This window comes from Hippoglossus stenolepis, chromosome 1, assembly GCF_022539355.2.
Source record: "Hippoglossus stenolepis isolate QCI-W04-F060 chromosome 1, HSTE1.2, whole genome shotgun sequence".
NCBI classification, from domain to species: domain Eukaryota; kingdom Metazoa; phylum Chordata; class Actinopteri; order Pleuronectiformes; family Pleuronectidae; genus Hippoglossus; species Hippoglossus stenolepis.
In genome coordinates this window covers 19,628,222-19,643,346 of record NC_061483.1, presented here as the reverse complement: position 1 = coordinate 19,643,346, position 15,125 = coordinate 19,628,222, and the positions used below count along the sequence as shown (strand labels likewise).

The window sequence follows — 15,125 nt, the reverse complement described above, 5'->3', positions numbered from 1 at the left end:
CTTACTGTATATTATCTTAATACTAATTACGTCTTAAGACTTGCTTATATTATCACAACCTTGTGGACAGGAACAAATAAACAAACAAAATAAATGAACAACTAGAATACATGCTTTCCTTTGTTTATTATGAAGAGAGAGCGAGAGAACGAGAGACAGAGAGATGGGGAGTGAGGGAGAGAGAGAGACAGAGAGAGAGAACGAGAGACAGAGAGATGGGGAGTGAGGGAGAGAGAGATACAGAGAGAGAGAACGAGAGACAGAGAGTGGGGGTGAGGGACAGAGAGAGACACAGACAGAGAGAGGGACAGAGAGAACGAGAGAGACAGAGAGGAGGGGGCGATGGAGAGAGAGAGAAAGACGAAAGACAGAGAGAGAGAGTGGCTGAGGGAGAGAGAGACAGAGACAGACAGAGAGAATGAGAGACAGAGAGAGGGATGTGAGGGAGAGAGAGAGAGAGAGAGAGAGAGAGAGAGAGAGAGAGAGAGAGAGAGAGAGAGAGAGAGAGAGAGAGTGTGTGTGTGTGTACAACAGCGCCCTGTAGTGGAGAACTGGGGTTTTCGCAGTTTATGTGGTTGTAATTCTGTGATTATCCACGGGGTGGCACCGTTCAACAATAATATTATTTGCCTGGACATTCGTGAATGACACCGGAGAAAGCCGAAGCGGACCCCGGAAGCTCCCTCGTTACTGGTCGGTCTGTCAGAGATGTGCCGCCGCCGCCGCTTTGTAGCTGGAGCTTCTCTGACATTACTCTGTGTTATGAAGACGCCCTCAGCGAAATAAATCCGGAACATTGAGGTATGTAGTGTACCTGCTGTTCGGGAGGCTCGGCTGGAGCACTCGTCGCTAGCTGAAGGTGTTAGCAGGCTAACCCTGTTAGCTTCCGCTCGTGGCTAGTCAGCAAGCGAGATTTACCAGCCTTCGTGTTTGTGTCTCTGTCTGTGTGTGTGTGTGTGTGTGTGTGTTTATGTATGTATGTGTGCATGTGGGTGGGTGTATATGCGCGTGTCTGTGTCTGTGCGCGCGCGCGTGTTGTGCTTGTGTGTGTGTAACTCTCAGTCACGACCTTTCAGTTATCATTGCAGCAGAGGGGTTGAACCCGGGTCTTGTTGGTCAGTGACAGCTTCACTGTCAGGAGGATTTGAGCAGATGGAGGAGGGTAGCTGATTCTAGCTGATGGCAGCTGCTGGTAGCTGCTGGCAGCTGAGAGGCTGCTGGTGTGTGGAAGGTCTCTAATCTCAGTCACACCTCACTAACTAATCTGCTGTGGTGCTACAGTTTGTGGTTGTCCGGGTTCAAGGTTAGACAGCCACCCTGTACACACTGTTATCTTCTGCCACTTCTCGTGACCATAGTGGGTACATGTCCGTGTGGTGACCTCAGGCAGACTAGCATGCATGTTCCTGCTGGTGTTGACTCACACCAGTGATGTTAGTCAGGCTCCATAAAGGAGGAGGACAATCACTGTTAGATTTAAGACCAATCCAGAGGTCAGTAAATGTCAGTGCATTGCCTCTGTAGTGTGGAGCTTTGCAAAGAGAAACCAGCTACACCGAGATGGCCCAAACTTACATCTCAATAATTATTTTCATATCATTGGATATCGATAATCATCATAAAATGTCACAGTAATATTTCTTGTCAAATTTTTGCTCCTGAGTAAAGGTTGTGGTTTTAAACTTTTCTTTATGAGAAACACTTGATAAACAACAAAACACTTTAACATTTTGTTTCCTTGCCCAAGTCAAAACACTCAGAACTGGACTTATTCATCACCTCATGTAGGTCGGTATTTAAAAGATTCTGTGATTACACTCCAGACCGTCGGCGAATGATTCTCGCATTGTCACCACACTGCTATGAATAACTGGCGTGATGGGTGTGTTTCCTGGAAGTAAAAAGGGAACACTTGCAAAATCATGGACCCACGTCTTTCAGATTAATTTCGCCTGAGAGGAAGCAGGCATTGTGCAATGTGTGGTAACATTCATTTTCCATTATGAGAAAACATGACCTAACCAAAGATTCATGTAAGGTTTTAAGTTTCAGCTCATTTGATCTTCATCTTTTGTTTTTTTTGCACAGTGAGGAGGTATCACAAAGAATTGATCAACCTCTGATTTAATTTTAAAATATGTTGCTGTTTATCAAGTGTTTGCTCGTTAAGAAGAGTTTAACATGTGGCATTTATTGTGATAATTATCAACATCGACTGATATGAAAACGTTTATCTTTATATCCTTTTTGGGCATCCAGCCCTTGTCGTTGTTTCTACCCCACATTACAATGCTGTAAGCTATGACACAGTATATCGGAAGGTGTTTCTGCCCACATTTATTGGTATTCACTGTTTCATCAATCAGTAAACATTACAGCTGTCGTAAAATAGATGAGACTGCATTAGTTTGAGTAAGTTGTTGCTAGTGAACTGGCATTTGAGTCTGTGTGTTGATCTGAAGTTGTAAAGACTTGACACATTCTTCTGTATTTGTCTTTTTCAGGTGACGACCTACATGCCAGTCTGCATGTGTGATTCGTTTTCAATGCTGGTCCAGGGGGTAAACCACACAGCATGCTATTGTGAAGAGGAAACCTATTAGGTAGGTTGTCACTTCACTCACACATCTTCTGGTTTCACAGTAAACAGGGAAACAGCTTGTGAGCGGAAGCTGGAAGAGTGGCATTCCTCCTGTCTTCCAGGAAGACTCCGAGTAGTGAGCAGACGTCTCAGTTCACTAGCAGAGAGCATTTACCTGATTCGTCATGTGCAGCACAGTAAAATGTTTCCTAGTTTCATAACTGTCTTTTTTTTTTTAAAAACCTGTAGCCTTGAGAGCTAATGGCTTACATGTAAAATCACAAAATGTTTTTTTTTTAAAGTCTCACATTACCGTTACTCTCCAGAAATGAAACACAAGCCAAAGGGATAGAAGAGTGGGAGGGGTGCTGAATAAATGCCCTCTTCAGTTATGGGACAAATATTGAGTTTAGAGCTGGGTGAGTGACTTAACCTTGTGGTATTTGATAAATGTTTGTATCTAGAGCTATCAAACATACACTGAACTCCGGATAATCTCCTGAAATGATCTGGATGGGTTGTATGTGAGAACGCAAGTGGGGGTGTTGATGATGTTTCACGATGTTACCTTTCCCTCAAGTTCTGGGACTGTTATACTGAAGCCAAGCAATTCTCTATGCAGGAAAACCCCTGCTTGGTATGTGGTGACTCTGCAGTGGAGTCAGTCAGCACAGTCATCAGAGTAGGATGACACTGAAGTGAGTGAGTAGCTGTGTTTGTCAGGGAGAGGAGGGCGAGAGGAGGGGGACCGGTGGCTCTTGTGTTGTGCCCTCTGGCGGGGAAGGGCAGACAGCTGGAAAAGCAGCTGCTGTAGCTTTAATGGACCTGCCTTCCATTGACCACAGAGAAATCAATATGTCTTAAATTAGCCAGCGTTTTTCTGCCCTCGTAAGAACAACGTTCATTTTCATGTTGAACAAAAAAACAGCTTAGTTCAGCATTGGTGATGTGGCACAAACACTATTTTGAATTGAATAAACTTGTCATGTAAACAAGGACACCCTTCGTCAGACACACACAGGGCCTCTACACAGCATTACACTTTGCAGGTCACAATCTTCTTCACATTACTATAATTATTCCTCATACTTATTTTTTTTTGTCACATTTCTTCATGATGGATTTGACAGAGATTAGTGTTTCGAGGGGATTTCTCCTGAGCATCTGTGGTTTCACTGGGATTCAGCTTTGTGAATATCGGTTTAACTTCATCCCAGCACATGTAAGACTACTAGCAATTTCATAGCCAATCAGCTCTTGTCTGTCAATGAATTAGCCTCTAGGGCAAAGGCCAGTATTTTGTGCCTTCCGGTGTAGACAGCATATCCAGGCCAAGACTCTGTCCTCCTTTCACTGTGCACTGTTTACAGACCGAGTTTCTTTTTTCACACAAGTCCAACGTTTCTCCACACAAAACACGAGCTGCAATCTGCATATGAATGCAGATGAATCTAAAAGCCGATAGCAGATGCATTTCGATCAATGAGTAGCACTTCTTGTGCTCTCCACATGGACTGTTTACTTGCCTGCAACCAAATCCTGCTAAAACCCGATTGGTCAAACTAGATAGGAAATCCAGAAAGCTTCCAGCCCCATAATCCTGCCATATTTACACGCACAATCTGTTTAGAGATTACACTGCTAGTATTCTTGTGCATGTGCCATGAATTATTCCCCACACGACTCCAGTTGATTGTTACTGATTGAGCCCCTTGTCTCTTATGTCTCTTGTCCCCACTGACCAACATTTAGAATGGTCTCTGTTTTTTTTATTGTCATTGTAACACACTGCTGTGATTAATTCGACTGAAGCAAAGTGTGAATCAAGTCAATGAGTCATTATCAACATCTGAGCAGACGCTTTCAAACCCTGAGACATTTCGTCCTTTCCGGTTCATTTATTTTCCAGATGATGCAGTTAACTGAGGTCTGGGTCAATGACGTTCTTCTCCCTCATGTCATCAATTTAGACTGTGGCAGCTGTTTTGTTGTTTTTGTTTTTTACTCATACGCTCACTGAACTGTGCAATATGATAAAAATTTCACATCCTAAAAATGAAATATATTTTTACTCGTTACTTGTATCTTTTCTTGACCATGCAAATTTGCAGGTGCAAGTTGTATCATCGGCCGTTAACTTCTTCTGCTCTATTGCCTCTCCCCCAGATTGTCTGTCGTGTGCAAAAGCCTTTTGTAGTATCTGATTTTGGGGTTTGTTTTAAGCACCCAACTTGTGACTCTCGTCCAAGTTCCTATTCGGTACAAGCTCCTCTTTCTTATGTCTGGTCATAAAACTATATGTTTGTTTTTGTTGTCGTCATGCAAAGTTCCTGCCTGCATCTGTGCTGTGTGGAAATAGGCAAAGCATCACCCACATTTTTTCTTAAGGACTTAGGATGGTTATTTGTGGTACACACATATATATATATATATATATATATTGGAGATCTATATGGCTTTATAGATCCATTATCTCATCATTGTGCCCAATGCAAAACAATCCTGCTGCTGTTCTTAATGAGGATATTATTGCATATGATGTGTGTTAAATAAATGTGGCAATAAATTCAAAATTCCATTTTGAAAAGTACCCAACAAACACACGTAAACACACAGTGACCAAAAATACACACAATCTACTTAAAAGCTTATAGTGTTTTTCATTGTCTTTACCTCAGTCTTCACTGAAATACAGGGTTCCCCTCCAAAATGTGAACTTAAGAATATTCAACTTTCAAAGTTCACATCACATGTATTACATTATTACATTATGGCTTTGTCATTTTTGAGTAAAAAGAACAACTCCAATCTTTATCCACAACATGTCTCCAGGGGGTGGGTGTCAGTGGATGTGTTTCCACTCTGAACCTGACGTGCTCTCATTGAGACGGGGTCTGGCACCAGGGTCCAGTTTGTCTGAAACACTAACCCAGCCATGACCTCGAGAAAATTCGACAGCAACAACATTTCTTCATCCAATATTTTATCCTAATACAAATACACACTCAATGTAAACTCAGAATTAACAGTAAAGAAACACAGTCGCCTTTGTATTAATTTGTCAGTGTCATCTGGCTGCTTATATTTTTGAAGACTTTTGCAACTTTGTTCAAGTGTAAAAACTGTGTTTCTCTGTCAATTATTAGATGTTTGAATACAAAGCCACACTCTTGTCCTGTAGTTTTCTTGCAACATAGCCTGTGGAAGCAATTTTTAAGTTAGTAGTATAGATGTAAAAATCACAGTTAACTCTGCTGAAACCCACCATGACAAGTACATACAGGTTTTCTACAGGCGTTGCCAAAATAAAGTTAAGACCTTTTAAATACCACATGGAATGACATTTAAAACCTGATTTACCATCGCACCAATAGTATGAAATATGTAGGAAACCTGAAGCAAGGATATGAACTAAAAGCATTGCTTTTTATATCCCAGTTTTAGTGATTCTCGGCAGTACAACAAATTATTGATCAAAATAAGGATTGTATAACGGGAGGGCTATGTTTAGCACACACCTGTCCACACCTTCATTTTTATTCATAGTTTTAATAGAATGCCTCTATTACCATTAAATCCCTGTGTGGCCTGGACATTGAGAGATGTTCTCTGCTTTGGGCTTTCAGCTCCACAGGCCTCTTCCCATTTTGCATTTCAGTTTTATAAGCAATTCTGACCACACCCACTGAGATGGAAAGTTTTTGGATGCCAGCAGAAGAAGTGTGGTGTTTAGGAAGCAGTCTGGTTGGTTGGTCAGCAAAAGACTGACAGCTTGGCCCTGCTAACTGGAAATGTCTCATTCAACCTAAATGCTGAGCAAAAGGAAGGAGTCATTTGCTTCAAAGCAAGAACTCGACGTCAACAAATGAAATGAGCAGCTTTACCCAACAAGTCATATCAGTTCTGTGGCTTTGTGAAGATTAATTAATGACTACTTTTACACGGATAGCCATATAATGACTATTGACCTTTTCTTAATCAGATATTATTTTGAATATGATGTTTACATGAGTTGCTAATAGAATATTCCATTCATGTTCCTGTTTACGTGTTACAGAGCATATCTGATTATAACTCGCGTCAACATTACATATGTGTTACACTCAAACCCAGGGCATGTGTCATCAAGCAGTTGGTAACTTCTGTACTCGTGGATGTTGCTAAACGCTGTCTTTAGCAAACTGATTTAAACAAGTCCATGTTTCAGATACAAGTGAAATTCTTCAGGTTGGTGTGTCTTTGGCTTGCCTTGCCTTCTCTGTTGTAACACAGGTTTTAGTAATGATGCAGATTCAGGTCTCTTTTTACACCAAAGACCTAAAACCACAGATTTGTCTGTATATTTACCTAGCTCCTTGTTTTATAATTTTCTGTTGTCTCAGTGAGTCACAGCGCAGCCTGTCAGCAGCAGGTAACTGGGTCTACAGATTATTATTATTAGCCCGTATCGCTCATGCACATGTACTTCAGCTGCAGGATCAGTTTCCTAAAGGAACCCAGGCGGCCATTGATTTATCTTGAATCCGTGGACATGGTTCTCTAATGACCTTGACATGAAAACAGAAGACAAAACCTCCAGTGACTCACGTCTCATGTAATAACAGCTGCTCAGCTCAAAGGGCACTAAGCTTGAAGAGTTGAGTCAATGTTGAGCGACCTTACTTATACATTTACTTTTTCCCACACGTTGTACGGCAATGTTTTTTTTACCGTACAAAAAGTGTGTTAAAAGTGTTTAACCTTGTTTTAATGATATATAATTATGTAATTATAATCTTCTCTACCTCAGTCCCCTCATTACTCAATTCCCTTCGTCAAACAGCTTTGCCACTCATATATGTATTTTTCCTAACACACATTATCGAGGACCAAAGCTGCCAAAATAAAAGATATAGATAAATAAATGAATAAATAAATGATTCAATAACACATACACAAATTTATGTGTATATATATATATTTCTGCATTTACTTTTTTATTTCTATATTATCAAGCTGTTCATTTATTGATTCATGTTTTGGGGCAGTTTCGGTCCTCTGTAGCTATTGAACTAAATGCTGGATACATGTTGTCAATTTTATTGCGAGTCAGAAGCCCTAAATTCAATCTTCCTTTGACTGTGTCCCCTCTCTCTAGAGCAGGATGCAGTCTTCAAACCACCGACTGCGAGACATGGAGCAGCACCACCCACTGCTGTCGGCAGGTGCAGATGTGGAGACGGGGAGCCTGGCAGCCGGAGTGATGGTTGGGAGTCCTCACACGGGCCACACCGCGGGGAACCGTACCCTGTGGTTCATTCAGGACAGCTGCGGCATGGTGTGTGCAACCATAACCTGGTTCCTGGTGCTATACGCCGAATTTGTGGTGAACTTTGTCATGCTGCTTCCCGCCAAGAACTTCTGGTACTCACTCCTGAACGGGGCCACCTTCAACTCACTGGCTGTGCTTGCATTGGCGTCACATCTGCGCACCATGATGACTGACCCGGTAAGGATGTTAAAGAGAGGAAGAGTGGGTGAGATTGAGGGCACATTTGCAGAAAGGAGAGTACGAGAAAAAAACAGGGTTTGAAAGTAAATAAAAGGTAAAATAACCATGGAAAACTAAGGATACCGTAAATTTGGAGAGCTACAACAATGGTTCAGCATTGATACTGTATTTACTGTTGAAACAAAATGTTGGTTTGTTGTGTTAAGGCTAGTCTTACATAGATAACAATCTATTTATGGAATCTGGAGAGAGAGTTGCAGAACAAGCAGGAAGCACAAACACTCACTGATGTAATCTGGGTACACTGAGCTGAGGGTACTGTGTAGAGCAGCCTTCTAGTGTGTCGACTGCTACAACAATTTAATTTCATCTGTGTTTGAAGTTTTTCAACCAAATATCCTCATTAGATCAAAGACCCCGGAACAAAGTCTGTAACTTGTTTAAGTTTCCACCACATCTGAACGACTGAATGCTCTTGGACCTTTCACTTAAGGATCTCACAACATATATTGATCCCAACAGAAATGTTTTTCAAATTTGAATCAAACAATTCCATCAGTCCAATTTCTACTTTTCTCCTCAAAGTTCAGATAAATAATTACAGTTTCTGCCAACCACAGAAGCTTCTTTTTTCTCTTGTGTGATTCGACACCTTGTCGTGATTTCCAAGCAATCGATTATTTGGATTCCTTACCTACTGGGGTGTGAAATGACACAGTCAAAAGCTTCAGCCTGAGAGCCAGAGAGATTATCCTGCTGTTATTAACATTGTGACTAGTCTCTTTGTGCGCTAATCTATAAAACTAGGGTTTTGACTCTGCTCTAAGTTCAAGTTTATCCTGAATTGTGTCAAGCCACAGAAATTAGAAATAGTCAGTGTATCTAAAATCTTCAGTTGCAATGTTAACATCCAGTTCAACTTGACTCTTGAAAGATTTGTAGTTATTGGTGTTTTAAATCTTGAATTAAGACGCTCTTTCACTTGTGTTCAAATGTGCCACCTAACATTTCTTTATAACTATCAGCCTTTGTCTTTCACTGACTTAGGGGGCAGTTCCTAAGGGCAACGCCACCAAGGAGTACATGGAGAGCTTGCAGTTGAAGCCTGGTGAGGTTATCTACAAGTGCCCGAAGTGTTGCAGCATCAAGCCTGAGAGGGCGCATCACTGCAGGTCTGTGAAGCTGCTGTTGTTGTTTAATTGTGAAATGCTCCCTCTAAGCTCGTAGCATCCAAAATGTGTTTTTCAAACATTTGTATGCACATATTTGTGTGTAAATGGCAGAGCAGTGTAATTGATGACATTAGCATTGGCTGTCAGTGTGTGATGCATTAACATCTGCTCTCTCCTACCTGCAGTATTTGTAAAAGATGCATCCGGAAGATGGATCACCACTGTCCCTGGGTCAATAACTGTGTGGGAGAAAAGAATCAGAGATATTTTGTTCTTTTCACTGTAAGTACACAGAAGTACTCATGGAGTTCTCTGTTTAATTCTAACAACAGGGTGTTATAGGGATTAGAAGAAAAACTATTTTCTTTTAGATCACTTAATGTTCTTTATTTATTGTTTAATATTTACATGTGAAAATACCATTTATCTTGATTTTCACATTCTATTTTTCACATTTATTTATTTATCCACATTTATAACTTTTTTTTACATTATTTTATATTGGATTAGAGGGGGAAATAATTCCATCCCAAAATGATCTTGCTTGTATTTCATGTTGAAATAACCAGCTGCAGTTCATAGCTCTGCAGTGATGAAGTGCACAGAAGACACATGTCTACATGAAATAGCCATTTGTTACTGTCCTGACAACATCAGCACTTTTTTATGGCATCATATGCTGACAGGAACTTTTTTATGACAAACATAAAGCCGTCACATATAGCTGAGCTGTGCAAGGTCACCAGCACGGTTCCATTTTTTTATTTTGCTCTCCTTTCAGACTTCCATTCAAAAAGAAGTTAACAGTAAAAAATGCGTAGATCACCTAAAATGTTGTATTTTTTGATAAAACTGAAAGTCTGAAGTCTTTATAGTTTGACGGGTAACATGAAATTAAAAAAGCTGCATTACCACAGTATACACAAACCCACCTGGTGAGAGTGGAGTGGCTCCTCCTTTTTGCCTGATCTCACTGTCTCCCCCTCTTCTGTTTTTCCCTCCACAGATGTACATATCCTTGATTTCTGCCCATGCCCTGGGCCTCAGTGGAATGCACTTCTTCAGCTGTATTAAAGTCCAGTGGAACGGTGAGGCCTACAACTACAACACGAGTTTGAGTCAAACCCAGAAACACAGAAATTGATGGAAGTGCAGCTTAACACAATTAAACAAGTGATTTAAACAGTTCAGAGAGATGAAACGACAGCCGGAGCCGAGTGTGGAGGAAAAAGAAGAGATTCTACTCCGGCTGCTGCACAGTTCACTGGAGTTGTCATTGATCTTTTCTTCCTCCCTGTAGGAGTGAACCAGAAAATGAAGGTGGTATCTCATTCTTAGAAATCTAATTTATGCTGCCCTCCACAGAATGATACTCTGACTCCGCAAATAAATATTTTCCAACAATTAGTTTTCCAAACAATCTGGCGTTCCAGGTCAATGCGGGAGATGCAAAATGACAGTAAATGGGTTTGGACATGATGGAATAGTTACTGTGTGCACATCCAGTCCAGTATGCGTAGGTCAGGCTGCGACATCAGCTAGACAGGAATGAGGGAACACACACACTGGTTCCCACAACTTAATTGGACCTAAAGAGGCAACATTTCAGTGTGGTAGTTTGTGACCCAGAGGATTTCACCCTTTTGTCATTGGCTTTTGGGATATTTCATCTTCAAGATGAATTATTAATTTATTGTGTGTTTTATTTGACATTTTTGTTGTTCTGTGCAAAATTTAAAAAACCTGTCTTCTTCTCTTTCTCTGATCAGAGTGCAGTGAGTTCTCTCCAGGGGTGTCGGTGCTGCTCCTCATCTTCCTCTGTCTCGAAGCCATCCTCTTCCTCACTTTCACAACCGTAATGTTTGGTACACAGATCCACTCCATCTGCAATGACGAGACGGTCAGTATCTACTGTACCCCCCATTAACTTTCTCTCTTTGTTCAATTCCTGTCGTGAAGCAAATCTGTAGCGCAGTCCCTATTTTCATTAGTGTCTGTTAGGCCGTGTTCTTAGTCTTGATAAATGCCTTTGGTTCTTCAAGTGTGTGTGTGTTGGTGTGTGCGTGCGGGCCCAAGCTCTTCTCAGGTTTGTCCCAGTGCTCTTTCCCATGTTAATGAAGTTGTGTATATTACCAGGTAAATGAGCCAAAGCAAATAGCTAATTTGATGAGGAATCTTTCGTTCACAGACCTGTTTAAATGTCTTGCAGGAGATTGAACGTCTTAAAAACGAGAAGCCCACGTGGGAGCGTCACGTGAGATGGGAAGGAATGAAATCTGTGTTCGGGGGTCCACCGTCTTTGCTATGGTGCAATCCTTTCACGGGTCTGCGTCTGCGGCGAGTGTTGCTGTTGACCCACGGCCGCCGCGGCGGGTCGGAGTTTTCAGTCTGATCCAGCTCATCAACACTTGATCCTCCCTACAGCTAGATTTTTTGTATGCCCTCTCCTGGTCTGGGGCTTAGATGGACCTCTGCTCCCTGAACCTGTCTCTCATGTGTGGGTGTCAGGCAGACTGGCTGCACCAGTGGGACCCCAGTGAATCAATCAACCACCACTGAGATTTGGTATCCTCTCTCTTACATGCTGACGAGTCTGCTGAGCAACTGGAATATTGTTTTTAACATAAGCAGCTCTTTGGTTTGTTTGTGTCTTTAGGATAAGCATGCAGTAAGTAACAAGTGAGTCTTTAATTCCTTGTGAGACCATCCGAGGTGTTGTTTGAACTCAACTTATGTACCTTCAATCCACAACTCCAGCAGTTTGTCTTCGCTGCTACGCACACGAGATTCGAGATTAGGGTTTGGATTTTTTTTGGAGAGGAGATCAGCAATATATCCTTCATCATCACTGGACCCAGACAAGTGAATCAATACGGGAAAATACTTGAAAGGGTTGTGTCGGACCCAGACAACGGGATCGCAGTGAAGGACATGCACCACTCGCATGGCTCTTGAGAAAGCAGCCTGGACACGGAGCACCATGGACATCATGAATTATACTGTGCTGCCTTGATTTGCATGTATGACAGTTCAATCAGTCAGTATCTCTGCCAGAAAAAGAGACTCTTCTCTGTCTTCAAATGAATGAACAGGCTACTGTGAACACAAGCCTCATTCTTATTCAAGAGGACTGAGTGGCTTTTCCTGTCTCTTCATCTCCTCCATCAGTTTTCCTGCCTCTGCCTGACATTTTTTAAATGTAAATCAAGCCAGTATAAATGAATTCTCCTTTTATTTAATTTTTTTAAACCTGCTGAAGCTTCTGTAAGCTTCATCACAGTGACCACTCCTCGACAGTTGACCTTAATGACTCACTAGGGAGGACTACAGTTATTCTGAATATTCATTTGGGGGGAAAATATCACAGTTTTGTATAAGTCATATACATGTGGTCAATTTTCCATTCCACTGCTCTTACATGCTGCTTCACGTCTCACTGTCTACAAGTGATGGGTGACCCACAGACCAATGATACGCCTCCCTAAGTTTTTTTTATATATATATATATAACCAAGTGATTCAGGTTAAACAAGGTTGGCTGCTGAAAAGATCGAATGTTCTGAAGCTATATTGGTTTTATTTCTACACAGTTTTGCTGTATGTGGAAAACTGGAGGCTCTGTCTGTGTATAGTAGGAATCCACAGGAGAGAACAGTTCGGTAAGACTTCATAGCATTTAAACCGTGGAAAGCAACCCGACAACCCCCACCTCAATTCAGAGCCAAGTCTCGGACGTGGTTGCTTAGCATGCTCCTTGGCCACCGAGTGGTTCAACATTTTGAAAAAGAGAATTTAAAATACTTGTACGACCTCCTCTGGCTCGTCGTGAGCTCATTCTTATCCCCAGAGCCAAGCTCCATTGTGTAGCCTGTAGAATTACAAAGGAGCTGCTTTGCAGAAAGAGGCTGAGGTACAGGGCTCATTATACAGACTGGACAAAGTCTCTGTGAGCTCAGCAGATGCTTGTGAGGCCTTTCTTACCTGACTCCAGAAATGTCGGGCTTGTGACATCATGTGGCAGGACAGAAGCAGATACTCTCCCAGTGTCGCTAGGACACTTAATCCATGCCTTCAAAATCATTCTGTCAAGTGAATTTATTAGCTTGAAAGATTTTTGTTATTATTGCCATATTCATAGTGTTTTCTCACTTTGTGACGACTATGTCTCCTGTTTTTTTACTCTGCATAAGTCATGGGCCTGTTTGCACTGGATGAATGTGGCTTTTTTTAAGTCAGGAGTTCCAAGATTTAAAGTCAAGTTCTGACTGACGGGCCGGTATAGTGTTGTCGAATCAAGATTCTCAAAAGTCTCGTTTTTTTTATGGCGTGTTGGACAATATATTGCTGTTCGTTCCCATCTGTGGTCGTCAGGAGAAGAAACTCCTCTGTTTACACTAAATGATGATATCTGACGCTCTATGGCCATGATGCTTTTAAACAAATGCTGTCATTCGAATGTAAGAGTTAAATATTTCGGGACTAAGGGACATGTCACTGAAAGCTAACTGATATCAGGGGATTTTATTAATGCTGGCCTCTTATTTCTTTTTTTATTCTGCATCACCTCAGTTGACTGGATATACATGTTGGAGAATCACTTTCCTACTCAAGCAGCATCATACTGTGTCAGTATTCAGCAAGTCCCTTGTGCTAACATACTCGGTGTACTTTTTAACACACATAAAAATCATAGGCATTAGACAGATTGTATTGTATTTTAAGGCTTCTCAGAAAACAACAAAATCATGCTGTTAAGTTTTGCAGATGCACCAATATCTTGCTGATAAATCGACCGCTGTTAAATTAATAATATTTGCGAGTATTAACGGTAAAACTACATCCAGAGCCACTCAGAGGCCGATAAACTGATAAACACAAAATGCCTTTACACTACAAGAAAATATCTGAGCCCTGACTTAATGTAACAGTGGCAGGAGTAACACACAGCTTAACTTTAACTTATATTTGTAGGAGGTTTCAGAGCTAACGGATTCATATCATGTGACGAATGGTGTAAAATGTTCGACCTGGCTTGGTTGATATTAACAACTACTTCACTAGAGGGTAGTTCTGCTTCATGACCAAACTCACATGTTAAAATCATCATGTCTTGAGGTGGGATTCTGTTACAGGGTATGTAGTTTTACATTCAGCAATAGAATAAATTAATGATGATTTTAAAGGGTCATAGTGGTAAATGTATTTTGAGCGATTCTCCACTTTTCTGTTTGACTCAGTAAAACAACAATCAACATGGAGAGAGAGCTGTAGGACACGTGAAACTGTGTAAACCAATACAACACTACTCCGTCAAAAGGGTTTTCTCACACTAGTTTGGGATTTTTGTGCTGAAATTCTCAGATAAAGAGCATTTTGTGATGTATAGTAGTGATTTTTAACAGGCTGGAGGTTTCACCACAGATTTACCATCATTACCAACATTGCCATGAGAAGGTGCAAAAGGTTTTATTTCCTCCAGAACAAAAGTCCTTCAGCTTTATAAACAAACTATAAAAGTTACTATTAACAATATATAAATGGAATGTTTTATTCAAGCTTTTTTAAATTAATGTGTCACAATCTTATAATGTCTTCTATCTTTAATGTCATTCTTTTGCATAATAAACTTGATTAAACTCATAGATTGTGATCGATTGTCCATAATTACGTATTACTTATGTTCTATTCCTGAGTTTTGTTTCTGGATATTGTATAAAGTGTGGGTTTCACTCTGACACAACATACTGCAGATCTATAAAATAAAAGTCGCCATCAGATGATTTTGTTCATCAAGATCCATGAATTATTTCCTGGGAAAGGTGAATGTTGTAAAACACCCTATCTCAAAATGATCCAGAAAATGAAAAAAAAAAATCCCTGG

At 40.9% G+C, this 15,125-nt stretch overlaps 1 protein-coding gene across 3 annotated transcripts; it reads left to right on the top strand.

Moving 5' to 3' along the window:
* The first annotated feature begins 620 nt into the window (after positions 1-620).
* On the top strand, positions 621-14,886 carry zdhhc7 (zinc finger DHHC-type palmitoyltransferase 7). Of its 3 annotated transcripts, none has more exons than XM_035160048.2 (8): positions 621-801; positions 2,505-2,603; positions 7,724-8,069; positions 9,120-9,244; positions 9,430-9,526; positions 10,251-10,332; positions 11,014-11,144; positions 11,454-14,886. In XM_035160048.2, exons 3-8 carry the CDS (start codon positions 7,725-7,727, stop codon positions 11,634-11,636), a joined length of 963 nt encoding a protein of 320 aa, XP_035015939.1. In that variant the 5' UTR covers positions 621-801; positions 2,505-2,603; position 7,724; the 3' UTR covers positions 11,637-14,886. The 3 variants fall into 3 exon arrangements, with proteins under 3 accessions (XP_035015939.1, XP_035015929.1, XP_035015948.1); XM_035160038.2 differs by having other exon boundaries at positions 623-801; positions 7,719-8,069; XM_035160057.2 differs by lacking the exons at positions 621-801; positions 2,505-2,603 and adding an exon at positions 3,262-3,279 and having other exon boundaries at positions 7,719-8,069.
* The last annotated feature ends 239 nt before the right edge of the window (positions 14,887-15,125 follow it).